The sequence below is a fragment of the Microplitis mediator genome, chromosome 7, assembly GCF_029852145.1.
Source record: "Microplitis mediator isolate UGA2020A chromosome 7, iyMicMedi2.1, whole genome shotgun sequence".
Lineage (NCBI taxonomy): Eukaryota > Metazoa > Arthropoda > Insecta > Hymenoptera > Braconidae > Microplitis > Microplitis mediator.
Window position 1 is genome coordinate 21018268 of NC_079975.1, and position 16148 is coordinate 21034415.

Below are 16148 nucleotides of genomic sequence, written 5' to 3' on the forward strand. Positions count from 1 at the left end.
GGAGAGCAAGCAGTTACCTTTAAGAGGTAACGGTAATCGATTTGCAATTCAATTTAATTCACGGACAAACATTGGAAACCTAAAATAGAGAGTCTTTAGCGTTTTTTAAAATCTTAACAAAGAGCTAAAAATTTTGTATTTTCAAAAATTCTAATTCGTCTCCGAAAAAAATTGTTTTTAAACTCTCATTTACTCTACGAGTGCAACGAGGACAGTCCCGTTTATTTTTCTGAGTGTGAGGAAGAGGTCCGGTAGCGTATCCCCTTAAGTTGACAGTAAATTGTCTGTAACTTGAATTTAATTTGACTACAAGTGTCACCGTCAGACAATGACGTTAAGTTGATTGAAAGTTTCACTTCAAATTGACATCAAGTTCTTCTGTCAAATTACATTCAGATAACGGCAGTAGATTTGCATCAACTCGCACGCAAGTATTATCCAGCCGAGGCTTACCAGAAATTTTTCGTTAAGTTAGCCGAAAATGTTTCACTGCAGAACTTGCTAAGCAATTATATTTAGAGTGTGGCTATCAGGGTTAATCAGCTGAGACTAAGTATGCGTTAGCAGAACACATCTCATTGCTTCGCAATTGGAGTATGCAAAATCACTAAGATTCTGTTAGTCGATAGATAAATCTATAGGAATATATCTAGTCCAGTTTGAAAATTTATTTATTAATGAAGTTAAATTAAATATGTTTTCATACATTTTTAATTGTTCCTGTCTTTTATAGTAAGACTTAATCAATTGCTTATAGATTATTTTTATTTGTAAGAATTTATTGCAGTATATCGCGTGCCAAATGCCAAAAGGGCGTATAAAAGTTATACGCCCTTTTGGCTTTGAAGAACCAAAAGGGCGTATAGTTTTTTTGTTTTTGGTGCCTATCGTTTTGTAAACATGTTCTAAGCCTCAAAATAAAAAAAAAAATTTCAAAGCCAAAAGGGCGTATATCTTTAGATACAAAGATACAAAGATCTAAAGATATACGCCCTTTTGGCGATAGTACGTCAAAAATTTTTTTTCTGCAGATCTTTGCGTTTCGAGCGATTCTAAAAAGAATGACAAAAAAAATTTTTTTATACGCCCTTTTGGCATGGAACCCTATCTAACTGCTGTAATACGCCCTTTTGGCATTTGGCACGCGATATGATTAGAGCCTAGTAAAAATTTGAAAAAAATTTCTAGACACAAAGGGATTGATCGAAGGAATAGTCGAAATTTGTATTTAAAAAATTACCTATTTACATACGAGAGAAAATCATTTGTACGACATCTAGAGTTAAAATTACGTACCGTGCTTCAATACGAGTGTCTTTTTTTTATACATACGATAAAACAGTTTAATACTGAGTATAGACAATAAATGTGTTCGTACAGTAGCCAGTAATTGTAAGCTAAGATTACGTACATTTGTATTTATCCACAAAATTTTATTTATAAAATTAAGTGTTTATTTATAAATAATAAATAATGTCTTTCGCACTGGGAATGTGTGAAACTCCAGGATGTAAGTCCGTAGCAAGTCTCCAGTGCCCGACTTGTCTAAAAATCGGCATTCAGGGCTCATACTTTTGCAGCCAGGTAAATTGAAAAATATATAAGAATATCTTTTAGGTTAATTATATCACATCTATTTATAATTTTATCGCTTAAAAGCTTTAAATTATTTATAGCTTTCAGAAACTTTTTTTGTAATGATTATTTAAGGGCTACTGTCAATAAATATTTTTAATAAATGATAATTATTTGTACTAAAACAGGATTGCTTTAAAGGAAGTTGGAAAACTCATAAAGTTATTCACGAAATCGCTAGTAAGTTCTATAGACAATTTATTTTATAATAATATTTTTTTTACTCCGAAAAATTTAAATGGAATCCAATTTTTTTTACTGCAAAAAATTTAAATGGAATCAAATTTTGTTACTCCAAAAAATTTTAATAGAATCTAAGTTTTTTTACTCCAAAAATTTTAATAGAATCTATTTTTTTTTACTCCCAAAAATTTAAATTGAATCTAATTTTTTTTACTCCAAAAAATTTGAATAGAATCCATTTTTTTTATCCAAAAAATTTAAATAGAATCCAATTTTTTTTTACCCCAAAAAATTTTAATAGAATCCAAGTTTTTTTACTCCGAAAAATTTAAATAGAATCCAATTTTTTTTACTCCAAAAAATTTTAATAAAATCCAAGTTTTTTTACTCCAAAAACTTTTAATAGAATCCAAGTTTTTTTTACTCCAAAAAATTTTAATAGAATCCACGTTTTTTTCTCCGAAAAATTTAAATAGAATCAAATTTTTTTACTCCAAAAAATTTACATAGAAAAGAATTTTTTTTACTCCGAATTTTTAGCGGTTCATTTTACCCCACATTAATTTTTATTTTTCTCCGGGTCATATTGTCACCGAATATTTAATTTGGGACTAAAAAAAAAAATTTACACCTAAAATTTTTTCTTACAATCGGGGGCCCATTTTCCCCTACCCGTAAATTAATAAATTAAAAAAATTTTAGAGGGTGATACTAAAAAATCGTCATCAGATGAATATAATCCATGGCCATCGTATCACTTTACTGGAAAATTACGTCCCTATCCCACACATCCAAAGCGACAGGTATCAGTTAATCCGAAAATAACTCGTCCGGATTACGCGGATCATCCCAAAGGGATTCCAATAAGCGAACAAGCCGTCCGCGGATCGTCCCAAATAAAAATCCTCGATGACGAGGAGATCGAGGGAATGAGAGTCGCATGTAAATTGGGCCGCGAAGTACTTGACGAAGCCGCTAAAGTATGTGACGTCGGGGTAACAACCGCTGAAATAGATCGGGTTGTTTACGAAGCTTGCATCGAGAGGGATTGCTATCCTTCGCCGCTTAACTACCATCAATTCCCAGCTAGTTGTTGTACATCTGTTAACGAGGTTATTTGTCACGGCATACCCGACACTAGGCCACTTCAGGACGGTGACATCTGCAATGGTAAATATTTATTAATTATTCAATTTAATTTATTTGTTTTCCGATTGGACGGCTGGTTCTCTAATAAAATTGTTTGTCCAGTTGATGTCACGGTCTATCACAACGGCTTTCATGGGGATTTAAACGAGACATTTTTAGTCGGCAATGTCAAGCCGGAAATTAAAAAATTAGTTCAGGTTACTTACGAGTGCCTATCAAAAGCTATTGACATTGTCAAGCCTGGGGAAAAGTATAAAGAAATTGGCAATATCATTCAAAAACACGCACAGGCACACGGTTTTAGTGTCGTTCGAAGCTACTGCGGACATGGAATTCATCGATTATTTCATACTGCACCCAGTGTTCCTCATTATGCTAGTAAGTATAATTTATTCAATAAAAACCATTTGTATAATTTTATTTGTGACAAAATTTCATGAAGTTTGAGTACCCACATCGATATGTTTGGGATAAAAAAAAAAGCTCAAAATTTTTTTTGATTTTTTTTTTTCTTATATAAGTACTTTTAAAGTATAGAGAATGTGATTGCGAGTAAAATGAGTACCCACATCGATATATTTAATTAAATTTTTTTTTTAAGTACAAAGTAATTAATTTTATACGCAATTAATGAGTTAATTAATAGTAGAACGTAATATATCGATGTGGGTACTCATTTTACGTGGAATTTCGTCAGGTATTCGAATATGAAATTTATTTTGTCATAAAAAAAAATTTGACTAAAAAACAGGAACTATTAATTACCGTAATTATTTTTTTTTAACCAGAAAATAAAGCTGTGGGAGTAATGAAAGCAGGCCATTGTTTCACTATCGAACCGATGATATCTCAAGGTACTTGGCGGGATGAAATGTGGCCAGACCATTGGACAGCGGTGACAGCTGACGGACAATGGTCAGCACAATTCGAACAGACTCTTCTCGTGACTGACACTGGCTGTGACATTCTCACCAAGCGTCGCACAAATGACGGTCGTCCGTGGTTCTTTGACCAATTAAAAAATTAGTCGCTCAAAATCAAACGTTTTTTTTTTTTATAAATTTAAAATTTCAAAATTAGTTCAAAACTCATCCTCAGTCATTTACATTCACTAAATTTATTTAATTCCCGCCAATAACAATTTGTGCCTTCCCATTAAATTTTTTTATCACGTTAATAATTTTTTTATTAATATTTATAATCAATTATAAATAAATAAATTTTAATAATTCAATAAATAAATAAATAAAATATTTTATTGTCTTTAATTAATTAAATAAATAAATAAATAATTAACGTATTTACAAAGCATCCCTTCAACAAATAAATAATTATAATAAATATATTAATTTATAATTATAAAATATCAAGTCTACGTTTTTTTTTATTTATTTCTAATGCGCGAACCAAAGTCCGAGTTTTCCAAACTTGCGTCCTCTTCTGGCGCCGCAGTCGTTTTGCCGTTTATTGGTTCACTTATTTCGTATTCATATTCATCAGATTCTTCATCATCATTATTATTATTTTTTTTGTCATTACTATTATCAGAATTATTAGAATTATCTTGAGCATCAGGAATCATAATTCTCAAAGGTCTCGACTTATTTTCTTCACTTTCTTCTTCTTTTTTTTGTTCCTGTTGTCGCTCCAACAATCCTTGTCTTTCGAAATGTTTGTCAGCTTCTTCCTACAAAAAAAAAAAAAATATTTACTACTTCCAAAAAATTATAAAACAGAAATAATCCAAATATTGACGAGTTTTATTTTCGCTTCATAGTTTTTCACTGAATTTTTTTGGGTTAAATCATCTCTACAAATTGTATGTGCGCGAAAATGGAATAAAAACGCACTTTTATAAAGAGGACATTGTTACCCACAAGTCTGATGCTAATTTGACCCGATAAACTTCGATATTAATCTAAAAAAGTTGGTTCAAAATTAAATTTCCATCGCCTTGGGTGGAATTACGACCTTTGTTTTGTCTCGATTATTGAAATAAATTGACTTGAAATGGCCGCGATTAGTCAGATAAAGTGCATCGTTTATGTGAGTGACTTTTTTTCTGATTTTATTACATCATATGAGGGGAAAGAGCATTAAAAGTGAATTAATCATTGGGAAATGTTAAAAAAAAAGGAACAAACCTGTTCACGCTGAATTTGTTGTTGTCGGTAATGTTGTCTGTAACGTTTCTGTGCGCTGGCTCTCTGCCTTATCAACAGTCTTTGTTTTTGCAGTTCATCAGAATCGAAAGGAACATCATCAATTTGTTCACTGACTTGGTAATTTCCTCGATGATTGTTTGGCGTCGGCTGATCATTTTGTTCTTCACTAAATTGTCCTAAACGTTTTTGTTCTTCCTGTTGTTGCTGTTGCTGTTGCTGTTGCTGCTGCTGCTGTTGTTGTTGTTGTTGTTGTTGTTGTTGTTGTTGTTGTTGCTGCTGCTGCTGCTGCTGCTGCTGTTGTTGTTGTTGCTGCTGCTGTTGTTGTTGTTGTTGTTGTTGCTGTAACCGCGAAATCAGATGACTATTGACACTACCAGCAGCCGCCAGTGCTGCCAATTTCTCAGCGGTCTCTCTATTTGGTAACGTCGTGTAGTAATTTGCGATTTCGTCATTATTAAAATAGTGCGGGTTCATCTGATTTACATTAGCGCTCGCTGCTTCTTCAAAGTCAATGTTGTTTTCTGGTTCAATTGGTTCGTGAAAACGTACATTGTTTGTGTGTTCTTGTTGTTTTTGAAACTGTTGTTGTTGTTCTTGTTGTTGTTTTTGGAATTGGTGTTGTTGTTGTTCTTGTTGTTGATGAAATTGTTGTTGCTGTTGTTGTAAATTATAATTAACATTACTTGATTCATAATCTTGTATCAATTGTTGTTGTTGTTGTTGTTGTTCATATTGCTGTTGATATTGTTGTTGCTCATATTGTTGCTGATGTTGTTGTTGTTCATGTTGCTGCTGTTGCTGTTGCTGTTGTTGTTGTTGTTGTTGCTGTTGTTGTTGTTGTTGTTGTTGTTGATTATCTTGTTCATTATAATTGAAAGATTGCATTTTAGGTGGAGAAAATGTTGATTGATTTATTTCTGAATAAATATTTCTTTGGGAATTTTGTTGTTGTTGTTGTTGTAGCTGCTGTTGTTGTTGAGAAATTTGTTGTTGTAAAGATGAATATTGTTGGTCTTGTTGTTGAGGAAAGCTATTAAATAATTCATAAAGTTTATCAGCTGATATTGGTGGTCCAGCAACACCTGGATGCCCAATGTGTAAATCTGATTGTTGTTGTTGTTGTTGTTGTTGTTGTTGCTGTTGTTGTAGCAGCTGTTGTTGAATGTCTTGTGAAACAATATCAGGATTGTTTAGATGATATTCAGCAGGCAAAGTGGCTTGAGCTGTTGCAGGAAAGCCCACGTGTAAAGAACTGTGTAAGTTTGTTTGCATTGGGAGGTTTGTTTGAACAATGGGAATGTTTGTTTGGAGAGGATGGTTCGGTTGAACGGGAATGTTAGATTGGCTGTAGGACTGCAGAGGGCTGTTTGGGTGTCCAGCACGAGAAATCGGTGGATGGTTCAGGTAGATGTCGTTGGCTGCTTGGTCTGCATTGGGACCAGTCGGTAACCGCGAAGATTCAAAGTCCGCAGAGTAGTATTGGGTTGCAGGTGTAGGATATTCTTGAGGATGATTATGCATCCGTTCATTGGCTTCTGTTACTTCGTAAGTATTTTGTGATACAGGTGCGCTGGTCACTGGACGTTGTTTTACGGTCTGCGAGTTATGGATCTCGTAAGATTCCTGGGAACCTAAATTATCAAGTTAATCAGGAGATTTGAGTCAGAAATTTTGACACAGAGCATAAATAGTTAATAAATAAATACCTTGGGAATGAGAGTTATAATCAGATTCTGATTGAAATCGTTGGTAATCGTCCTGATGACTTTCTGGTCTGCTATTTTCATCAGGATTTAGCGGTTTGTCGGCGATGCTCAAATTCGGCGCGGGAATCGTGTGAATCGGTCCGCGATCATCGTCAAACCCACCGCGATGAGTTGGCGGTAAGACGACGGCTTCTGGACGATATTCTGGACTATACTCTGGTTTGTTTACAACCGGAAATTCTTTGATCGGTGCCCGCTGAGGTAATACGACATTTGGTACCGCATTCATTACTGGCAGTGGATTTTTCCATGCTGTCGGTGGTGCCAATATTGGCCTTCTTAATCTAATTGGATTTAATTTAATTACTATTGACCTCAAATTTGTAAAACTAAAATTACATACCTGTAGTTATTGGGCTTATAGAAAGGCCTCTTTAGTGGCCCAGGATAAATATTGTTATTTTTATTTATCTGAATAGTATTTCCCATAGAAACCCGGTGACCTATAGGCCATGATTTTTTGTACATTTGAGGAGGCGTTGGTGAAGGTGACAGAGGTCTGCGAACTTTGTATCTGGCTTCGCTTACGCAAATACATATTGCCAATAGCCACGGCAACCAATTGAGTGTCTATTGAAAAACAAGAAAAAAATCGTTCTTACATTTAAAGACACTATGTCTTCCGAAATTTAAATTAAATAAAAAAAGTGAAGCTGTCATTGAATTATCCATAAAATTTTCTGAAGTTTGAGTACCCACATCGTTATTTTTGCGACACAAAAAAAAAACTCAAAAAAATTTTTTTTTCAACTTTTTTTTTTGAAAATAAGTGATTCTACTGTACAGAGAACGTGATTGCGAGTAAAATGAGTACCCACATCAATACATTTAGATAAATATTTATTTAAGTGAATTTTTAAATAAAAATTAATTAACAAATATATGAGTTAATGAACACTTGATCGCAATGTATCGTTGTGGGTACTCATTTTACGCGGAATTTTATCAGCTACTCGAATATGATATCAATTTATTTTTTAAAAAATTTTAGTTTGATATAATCACAAATTACTAGTATTTTTTTTTCAAATGAAAATTATTGTATTTAATTGGCAATAAATTGTATTAAAGATAAATTTGATTGATGTAAAGAGTCTTTGAAGAATCATGTACACTTAAAGTAAGATGTGATTACAAGATACGATCCGATTTAAGTAGGACATCGTGCTACATCCAAGTGATGGGAAAAGCGTACTACCGTATTGCATACCTTGTTTTTGTTTTTATATTTTTCTCTATCTCTTACACATCAATATACTACAGAGTAAATTCGAAATGAAATTCCATCACACTCGTTTAACTGCAACGCGACACAAGACACATCAGATAAGTAGATAAATAAAGAGTAAATAGTTAAGAGTTAAGAGTTTAGTTAAGCCAGCATAAGATGAAGCGAGAGTTTACCAGTAATTTAACTCCATGAAATACCACGTACATTTAAAATAAAATACACGGAAAACTATTTCTGGAATTCTCACTGACGTTCAAAAGTCTGATTTATTTATTTAATGGACACTAGTTATTGTTAATGATTACAAATTTTTTTTTAATTTCATGACAAGAGAAAATAGAGAAAAAATTTTTATTATTAAAAGATTGAGTACAGTTTTAGAAACTTAATAATTACAATTTTATTTATTATTTTTTTCTTATATATATTTTAATTTATGAGATGTTTGTTGATCTAATGGTATAGCTTTCATCGTGACTCGCGTGTTTTATTGAAACTTTATTTGAATATATTTAAGTAAGAAAGTTTTTTTTTTTTTCAATATTATCATGATTTTAATTTATTATAGAAAATTTTTCTTCACTAATTAATATATTTTATTGATGACGATTAATATATACGTGCGTAATTTTTTCTTGTGACTTAAATTTTAATAAATTGTAAATTAAAAAAAAATTTTTACCAAAGTATTAGGGTGGGCCATTTTGCCCCAGCCTTCTTTACCTCAGTCATAAAAAATTTATTGATTTGATTTAAAAAGTTAACCCAGTTTTCTTTAAAATTTTTAAAAAATATCTAATTAATTTAAAAAGTAATTTCTTACACAAGAAAGTACTTATAATATTTTATTAAGTCTTTACAATTAAATATAAATGAACTTTCTTAAGTAAAAAAGTTAAAAAGTAAAAATCTATTTTTCTCATCATCAACAAAATAAATAATTCATTAAAAGTTATTCAAGTTACATTAAAAATATATCTAATTAGTTCCCATTAGCGCGGCGCGCAGTACAAACTGTAATCAACGGGACAACGAAAAAACGCGTGTGCTATAGTGCAATCAGTCATTAGATTATAGTGATTCAATGAATAGCACATTAATTAAAACAATTATTCTATCATCTCTTCTCACTTCTATTTCATTGTGTTGTAAACGTAACATTACCTCCTGTCTACGCACCAACATCAATACCAATACCAATATTAGACTATATAATTTATTTTATTGTAATTATTTGCGACTTGACACAATGGAATGAAAATTATTTTATTCAAATCTGTTTTAATTACTTTACTAATTAAATACTAATAACTCGTAATTAACCCATCCATCGGATTACTCAATACACCCATAATTAATTAATATCATAATCATTTGTTTTATTAAATATGCTGACTGGCACATCCGGTCCATCTAAAAAATTTTATCTCGTAATATTCTACTAACCCAATGCTAAAATTTTCAGACCTTAACTGCAATCATAAATTTTATATTTACTTGAATTGTGAATAAATTATGAATAAAAAATTGCGGAGTAAACGCGGAGAGGATGACTGTTTATTTATTTAATCCCCCCCGGGTCAAAAATAAAACTTGATTCAGGCTCGCTTCACTTTATTTTCTTTTGAAGTGATCGATTTGTCGACGATTTTTCGATAAGATCTCGACTTTTTCGACTTAAATTAAATTTTTTTGAACTTTTTTCATTTTAGTTTCAATTTATTTGTATTTTTTGATCTTAGTTTGAACTTATTCGTCTTTAATTCGAGCACGATAGTCATTCATCTTACTTTTGACTTGCTGAATCAAGTCGAAAAAAGTTATTTATTCGCCTTACTTCCGCCTCAATATATAAAAATTATTTCACCTTAGTTTTGACTTTTTCGCCTTATATTTTAAGAGAGTGTACCAGGTGATTTTCAAATGAACCGTTTTCACAGGTGAAGACCCAAATTATTAATCAAAATATGTCATTCGATGCGCAAACTCATTATTTATCGAATGAAATGTTTCTCGTTCGAAAATTGCAGTTTATATCTGAGAACGGCTCATTTGAAATTTCCATTTGCTAATGTAAGTGCAACAAGGACAGTTGCGTTTGTTCACGTGTGTGTGAGAAAGAGAATAGATGGCATATCCTCTTGTCGAATAAGTCTGAACCAAGACAATTTCGACTTGATTTAAACTTTTTCGTCTTAAATCGTGACTAAGTAAGCCAGTTAAGTCTAAAGGCGAAAACTCAATGTACTTCATATCTCCGTAAAAAAAAGTCGAGTTCGTTTTGTGAAAAACGGCTCCAAATTTCGACTTGACAAACCAAGTGTAAATCAAGTTTTATTTTTGACCCGGGCCTTGAAGTGAAATTAACTTCTAGAAGGAGTTTATTTTACTATTACGAGGTAAAGTCAAACAATTTTGAATTAAATTTCATTAACGGACAAACACTAGAAATAAAAAACTGAGAGTCTTTGGCGTTTTTTGAAACCTTAACAGAGAGCCTAAAATTTTATAATTTCAAAAATTTTAACTCGTCTCCGAGGAAAATTGTTTTGAAATTCTTATTTACTCTATGAGTGCAACAAAGAAAGTCCCGTTTATTTTTCTGAGTTTGAGAAAGAGGTCCGGTTTTGAAAAAATACTAATTACTCCAAATTCACTTCACTGAAAAAACAAACTCTCTATTTACTCCGTATGTGGAGTGGTTTTTTTTTTTTTTTGAACCCGGAACTCCGAGTGGAGTAAATTTAGATTTTAATAAAATTCGTAATCACTCCGAATTCGTTCCCAATTTTTTACAGTGTAGCAATAATTTTGATAAATTAAGTATTTAATTTATTATGAGAGTATAACTTCTTTCGAAAGGCGGCAATATTTGAAATTTTGAATTACTAAACAATATTACATAATTTTTTAATAAATTATTTAGATAACATATTAAAGGTCATGATTTTTAATATTAAAAATCTGAGTTTAATATAAAAAAAAAAATTCATCACCTAATGTATTATCTAATTTTTTTTCAACCATATTAATTATTAAATAATAATAATAATAATAATAATAATAATGAAATTAACTTACCCTCATTTTAAAAAATAACTAAATCCTTCGTAACGATTTAAATCCTTTGCAAGTCCTTTTAAATAACGAAAGTCAAAGTATAAAGAAAAAAAAGTAAATATTATTTATTTAAAAATTAAAGTTATTGGAGATCGTGCTGTAAGGAAGCACTGATCGTTCTGCAGACAATTAGGTCATTGTCCTTCATTTATACGTGCGTCGAACCGGTGTATTTTATTGTATATTATGTATATATCACTCTTTTTCCTCTCCTTCCCTTCTCTTCTCTTCCCTTCCCTTCGCTTCCATTTCCACCCAATAAATACAAATATATGACGTACAGTATAGACCTAGGCTTCATTAATAAGACTAATTATTTATTTTTTAAATTTTTTGTCATCGAAGAAGTATTGATTTGAAAAAAAAGAAAAAAATTCACGGGATGAATGAATTGAGGAGTAAATTAATTAATCAATTAGTTAATTTTGTAATGGTATTTATATTGACAGTTCTTGAATATATTTGGCGTAGAGATGTCTATTTATTGAGGAATTAAATCGTTGGATATCGAAGTAGATTAATAGGTCATGTATATTAATTATCACAAGTATTTTCGCTTTCACATACGTGCGTATTAATTTTGAGTGTAATAAAAATTATCGAATGGCATTTATTTGCGGTAGTCTTGTGACGAGGAGTCGAATTTTTTTATTAATTAATGGTGATTTTGTTTAAAAAAAATGATCACTCACTGGTGATTTTTAACAGACATTTATTTTTTTAATTTATATGATACTTTACTATAAAAAAAAAAATAAAATGCAAGTTACTTCACCATTGCTTCATATTTTTCCAAAATAAATCCATTTATTGGCATCTCTCTCTTTAACTTAATTTGCCCATGACTCCCAAAAGTAATAATCCGACTATGAAAAATTTTTTATCGGAAAAAAGTCATTACTTAACATCAAATTTTGTATAAAAAAAAAAAAAAAAAAAAAAAAAAAAAAAATAAATGATGAGTGCGAATGTAGCAGACATCAGACAAATTAAAAACTGTAAATAAATAGAGTAAACAATTGAAAAAAAAATATTTTCAATAAATGCACTTATTAATTTGTAAATTTTTTATATACGCATTTTTTTTTAATTTTATTTTATTAATCATTTATTCTATTGATATATAATTTTAAATTTGTTTGATCTCTGCTACATTCGCACTCATATTAAACAACATCCATTTACTATAATTATTATTCAAACAAATTAAATATCTCTAAGCTACTAGGTCATATTCTACACCGAACTAAAGCCGATGCATGAAACATAAAGTCACAAAATTGGATACTTTTTCTGAAATCCCGTTTCCATAAATTCGAAGTTTATAAACTGCAGACGTACGGAATCGATTTTTCGGCATAAATATCGAACTAAATCGATCTCGAATCTCGATAATTTAATTCGAAAGACTTTTTTTTCATATTTATTTCGCATCACAGCATGAAAAATCGAAAAAATAATAAGCGATAATATAAATTTATAAATTCCTGATACTGAACTTGATAATGAACTTGCAGTGGCCTTGATTTTACCTCAACATTGACAAATTCATCGACCCGGATAGTCCAAGGTTAATTTTATTACAACTCACCACGAGATCAATGAACGCTATTACTTCCGATTAATGTCTACATATATTGACGATCTTCCAATAACTAGTCTATCCTCCTTTCTCTCCTTATATATTTATATACATATTTATTTAACTTGTGACCACGTGTATTTCAAATCACGCTGATAAATCTACTCATATAGATATATATATATGAGTATTATGTGTTATGTACAATGATCCAGTGACCTAATAAGTTCACTTGAGCATCTTGTGGACTTGAAGGTTTCTACGTATCATAAGAAAAGATCTTTTGATATTTAAACAAAAAAAAATTACGCAACTCTCTCATTCATAATTATATTTAAGTAATTAAATTTTTTTGTTACAACAATGAACATAAATGTTATAATTGTTATGTAAAAATTATTATTATTATTCTTGTTTATTTAATGTACGGTATTTTATTTTTTACAAAAGAATAATAATAAGCCCGTTAATAACTGTACATTTATTGAAGATTAAGATGGTCATGTCTTCATAAATTAATATTTATATTCTCCTACATTGTATGCTTATATATATATATATATATATATATATATATATATATATATATATATATATATATATATATATATATATATATTGTATATATGAACTAATTTTCATGTAAAAAAAAAAGATTTGGGAGACAAATTCTGATTTAAAATTTATACTATCGATTTTTCTTAAATTGAAAGGGAGATAAAATTTATTTATTAAGCGAGTAATGATGGTAAGAGCAAGAAGTTCTTTGATGTAACACTAGAGTACACTACGTAAGTTACTTAATGCTTTATAAGTTTATGCAAAATAATAAATAATTCTAATGAAAGATTTATAAATTTCCATTAAAAATATAAGCGGGCTTTTTAAAAATCAATAAAGATTTATAAAATATTTACATTGCAGAATTTAATTTTTTGAATGGGTGCAATTAATAAATTTCGATGTTAATAATTGATGAATTTTAGACGTCAAAGCTTGCATTGGCCGGAGGATAGACAGTTTTTTTATTAAAAAATATTTTTTTTCTATTTTTAATCAAACAAAATTTTTTTTTCAGTTCAAAGTAAACTTAATTATTTTTTTTCTACCGTAAAATGATTCTCAAATAATTTATCTCACTGTTGACACTAAAAATGGAAAAATAATTATATTACATCTCTGCTTAAATAATCCGATAGATTCTTATAGTTTTATATATAAGGTCTTATACTTTACTATAGCATTTCTTATAGAACTCATTCATTCTTATAAAATCTCTATGAGAATATATGAGAATCTATTGGAGGATTTTATGAGATTTTCTAGACAGGTGTGGAATTAAAAACAAAATTTCTTTTAGGTGAGAAAAAATTTCTTGTGTCCAGAAATTTTTTTTTTATATATAGTAGGGGAGTGTGGGGTCACCCCGATCACCTAAGAAATAAATCTTCAAAATTTTTGGAATTATCCTTATTAGATCATAAAACGGACATTATCTTATTCTATGGAATCTAGAGAACCAAAGACACATACTTAAAAATGAAAGTATAAATGTAAGTAGAAATATTTGATGAATTTAAAAAATTGTAAATTTGACCGGGGCGACCCGACACTTGGTCATTTGGTGGGTCATCCTGGTAACCCAAGTCGAAATATTAGACGTAAGTTGAACGTTCCTAACGTGTTAAACGTAAATTGAACGTTTTTAACGTTTTGAAAGTAACTTGAACGATTTTTTTGTGTTTTGGTTCATAAAAAATTGGTAATTTCATAAGTTATGATTTTAGTTTAATGATAACATTAATTAATTTATTTCAATATTTGTAATCACAATTTTCATAACCTTGATATCATAATATATGAACAGATATAAATATATAGTGTTAAAGATAGAAATATGAAACTGAAAAAAATTTTCTTTCAAAATACGAATTTTTTATTTAAGAGCCAGAAATGCGGAAGACAAAATTTTAGGGAATTGATGTGATTATATAATCCAAGAGTACAAAATCGATGAACAAATCTTTTTGGTATGCTTATGTTTTCTTATTGTAAGTATAAATAGGTTTTAGTTTTATGATAAATATGTTTTCAATTTATGATACTCCAATCTCCGTTTTGAATGAGTTGAAAGCTGTCAAATTGAGTTTTTAATGTCCAAAACCTTCAATTTACGTCTAATATTTCGACCCGGGCACTGTTAATTTCAAATAAAAAATTAAGAATCTAAAGTCGTATTGCTGAAATTTCATCAAAGTAAAATTTTTTTTGGTCAACTGAAACTTAAGAAGTATAGAAAAAAATGTAAAATTAATAATTAACAACATGCAACTTTTTTTTCCGTTTTCCATACTCGCTAACGAGGCATCTATAATTTATTTATTTGTTCATTAATATTGTTACAAAATTGTTACGATGTTGTAGAAGAAAATGCCTCTGATGAACAAAAAAATTTTTAGCTTAAATTTAAAAAAATCTTACCTTAATTGATTAATTGCTTATTAAATAAGATATTGGTTAATATTTTTATTAAACAAACACACGAATTTTCAGTCGAAAAAGCAAGTGAATTAATTGACCGTTGTGACCCCATAACTTTGATCGGTACGACCCCAACTAATTTTTGAGAAAATAAACTGAATTTAAAAAAAAAGATTAAAAATTATACTTTTATAAAAATTAAAATGGATTAAGAAATATCTGTAGATTATATACATATCAATTATAAACTCTTTTCTTCTTGTAAAATATATAAAAAACCTTATGATAATGTCATTGATTTTAAGATCAAAAGTCGATCAATTTTTTATTTATTAATTATTATTAATAAGTAGTTAATTTTTAACGTTAGGGCTCATTAATTACCTCTAATTCAATGAGAGTATAAAATAAAATTAAATTCAAAATCTATTATATGATAGACTTTTCAAAATTTGGGTGACCGGGATGACACGCTGACCGGGACGACCCCACGCTCCCCTAGCAAACATACATTAATATTGATATAACACTTACTCTGTTTATTTAATATACTCAGTACTCATTTGTACAACAAAATCTAATTACTTATTATGTACTTATTTTCTCTAACAACATCTACTTTACTAAATAATTAATGTACTGCTATTAAAGTTTACACTGTAAAAAATTTTCGGAGTGAACGCGGATTAAATCCAGACCGGATGACTGTTTATTTATTTAATTCCCTCGAAGTGAAATTTACTTCAAAGGGGGGTTCAATTTAGTTTTAAAACTCCAAGTCAGAGTGAATTTTACTCCGAAGGGGAGTTTATTTTAAGGGGCACACCTAGTGTGAA

General features: G+C 29.8%; 2 protein-coding genes across 2 annotated transcripts; one reads left to right on the forward strand and one right to left on the reverse strand.

Moving 5' to 3' along the window:
- The first annotated feature begins 1355 nt into the window (after positions 1–1355).
- Positions 1356–4010, forward strand: LOC130672496 (methionine aminopeptidase 1). Its single transcript, XM_057477107.1, has 5 exons — positions 1356–1584; positions 1764–1815; positions 2521–2988; positions 3070–3345; positions 3756–4010. Exons 1-5 carry the CDS (start codon positions 1474–1476, stop codon positions 3992–3994), a joined length of 1146 nt encoding a protein of 381 aa, XP_057333090.1. The 5' UTR covers positions 1356–1473; the 3' UTR covers positions 3995–4010.
- A 195-nt stretch (positions 4011–4205) lies between these two features.
- Positions 4206–11381, reverse strand: LOC130672495 (putative uncharacterized protein DDB_G0271606). The gene is made up of 5 exons (XM_057477106.1): positions 11211–11381; positions 7242–7468; positions 6839–7182; positions 5112–6763; positions 4206–4654 (listed from the first exon to the last, which is right to left on the reverse strand). Exons 1-5 carry the CDS (start codon positions 11214–11216, stop codon positions 4352–4354), a joined length of 2532 nt encoding a protein of 843 aa, XP_057333089.1. The 5' UTR covers positions 11217–11381; the 3' UTR covers positions 4206–4351.
- Between the last annotated feature and the right edge of the window lie 4767 nt (positions 11382–16148).

Excerpts from the sequence above, each read along its gene's own strand:
- LOC130672495 (XM_057477106.1), bottom strand. Across the intron at positions 6,764-6,838 it reads TTATAACTCTCATTCCCAAG|GTTCCCAGGAATCTTACGAG; the intron begins GTATTTATTTAT and ends TTGATAATTTAG. Across the intron at positions 4,655-5,111 it reads AACAAATTCAGCGTGAACAG|GAAGAAGCTGACAAACATTT; the intron begins GTTTGTTCCTTT and ends TTTTTTTTGTAG.
- LOC130672496 (XM_057477107.1), top strand. The coding sequence starts at position 1,474 with ATGTCTTTCGCACTGGGAATGTGTGAAACTCCAGGATGTAAGTCCGTA. Across the intron at positions 1,585-1,763 it reads GCTCATACTTTTGCAGCCAG|GATTGCTTTAAAGGAAGTTG; the intron begins GTAAATTGAAAA and ends GTACTAAAACAG. Across the intron at positions 3,346-3,755 it reads CAGTGTTCCTCATTATGCTA|AAAATAAAGCTGTGGGAGTA; the intron begins GTAAGTATAATT and ends TTTTTTAACCAG.